General features: G+C 36.2%; 1 protein-coding gene across 1 annotated transcript in view; it reads left to right on the top strand.

The window, feature by feature from the left end:
- Nucleotides 1–362, top strand: part of LOC106524019 (EH domain-binding protein 1-like protein 1) — a gene marked incomplete at both ends in the record, with an annotated part of 40648 nt that extends 40286 nt beyond the window's left edge. Inside the window, 2 exon segments of the mRNA XM_014017645.1 lie at nt 120–219; nt 289–362. Of these exon segments, the coding sequence (XP_013873099.1) occupies nt 120–219; nt 289–362 (174 nt within the window).
- Between the last annotated feature and the right edge of the window lie 986 nt (nt 363–1348).

Raw genomic sequence — 1348 nt, 5'->3', positions numbered from 1 at the left:
TTAGGCCATCAGATCATAACTGATGTTTTCTGTAATCATGGAGGTTTTTAAGCAGGTATAGTTGACCCAGTTTTTTTTAAATATTTTTATTGATCTTTTTTCTTTCCGTGTTTGTTCAGGAAGTGACCGTGACGAGGAAGAACGTCTGATCCAGGAGTGGTTCACTCTGGTGAACAAGAAGAACGCTCTGATCCGCAGGCAGGACAACCTTGAACTGCTGTAAGTAAACAGCTCAAAGTGAACGTCTCGTTTGGTTTTAAACGTTCCTGATGGTCGACTCGTCCRCAGGCAACATGAGCAGGATCTGGAGAGGAGATTTGAGCTTCTCACCAGAGAACTACGAGTCATGATGGCTATAGAAGGTCAGTGAAACACATATTTCATGCAGGCCACGTTTGGTTGGTTTTCTTATCTGTGCTCCTCAGGAAATGTTAAGTTTAAACCTGAGTACTAAATTCACAAGTTACAACAGATTTTTATTTGTTAATCTTAAAGTTTTAAGTGTTCTGAGTTTATCTGCATCGCTATTCTGACCAAACTCCAACCTGTAACCCTACCATCACAGTTTGTTGATAATAAGTTTGGACCAATTCATTGACCATGGACGATTTTCTGAGCCTTTTAACAGTCGTCAATTAGAAGCATTTTTGATTGGGGTTTTTTAGCCCGTTAATTACTTAATTAATAAAAATTCTTGGTTAAAGCCAAAATATGTAGCCCATGGAAAAAAAAGAAAAAGCTAGTTTTCTGAGTTCCTCAAATGTTCTAGAACACCACCATCACTTTTTCAGCTTCTGTACCAGCAGAGCATTTACTTTCTGAGGGACTTGAGACATTTTATTGTTGGCAAAAGTCACTCCAGCAAGAAAATAAAGATGAACTGGAAGGAAGTAGAGCAGGATTTGATTGAGGCTGAGCGTAACTAAGCAAAAAATTCTTGCATGGCATGGGCAATTAAGAAAAGACAAACCTGTGTTATCAGGAGTTGTTTGTAGTTCTGGCACTTCTTTTTGGGAAAAAAACAAACAAATTTTTTTTTACTTTGGACGTTTGGGGGTAAAATGTAAAGAAGCAGCACTTTAAAGGCATTAACATAAAAAACACAGTGGTCATACCAAACGGTAAAATATGTGTATTTCTAATAACTGCACAGTATTTTCTGTTATACAGTACAGTATATTATTATTATTGTTAATCATAATTTTATATATTGTTTTTAATACTTGAAGAATTTTTATGTTTACCTGTTGCTGCTGTTACACCTGAATTTCCCCTTGCAGAGCAACAAAGGCTGTTTCTCATTCTATTCTATTCTATTCTATTCCATTCTATTCTATTCTATTCTATT

The sequence above is a fragment of the Austrofundulus limnaeus genome, unplaced genomic scaffold (assembly GCF_001266775.1).
Source record: "Austrofundulus limnaeus strain Quisiro unplaced genomic scaffold, Austrofundulus_limnaeus-1.0 Scaffold174, whole genome shotgun sequence".
Classification (NCBI taxonomy): domain Eukaryota; kingdom Metazoa; phylum Chordata; class Actinopteri; order Cyprinodontiformes; family Rivulidae; genus Austrofundulus; species Austrofundulus limnaeus.
This window is presented reverse-complemented; position numbering and strand designations above follow the sequence as displayed.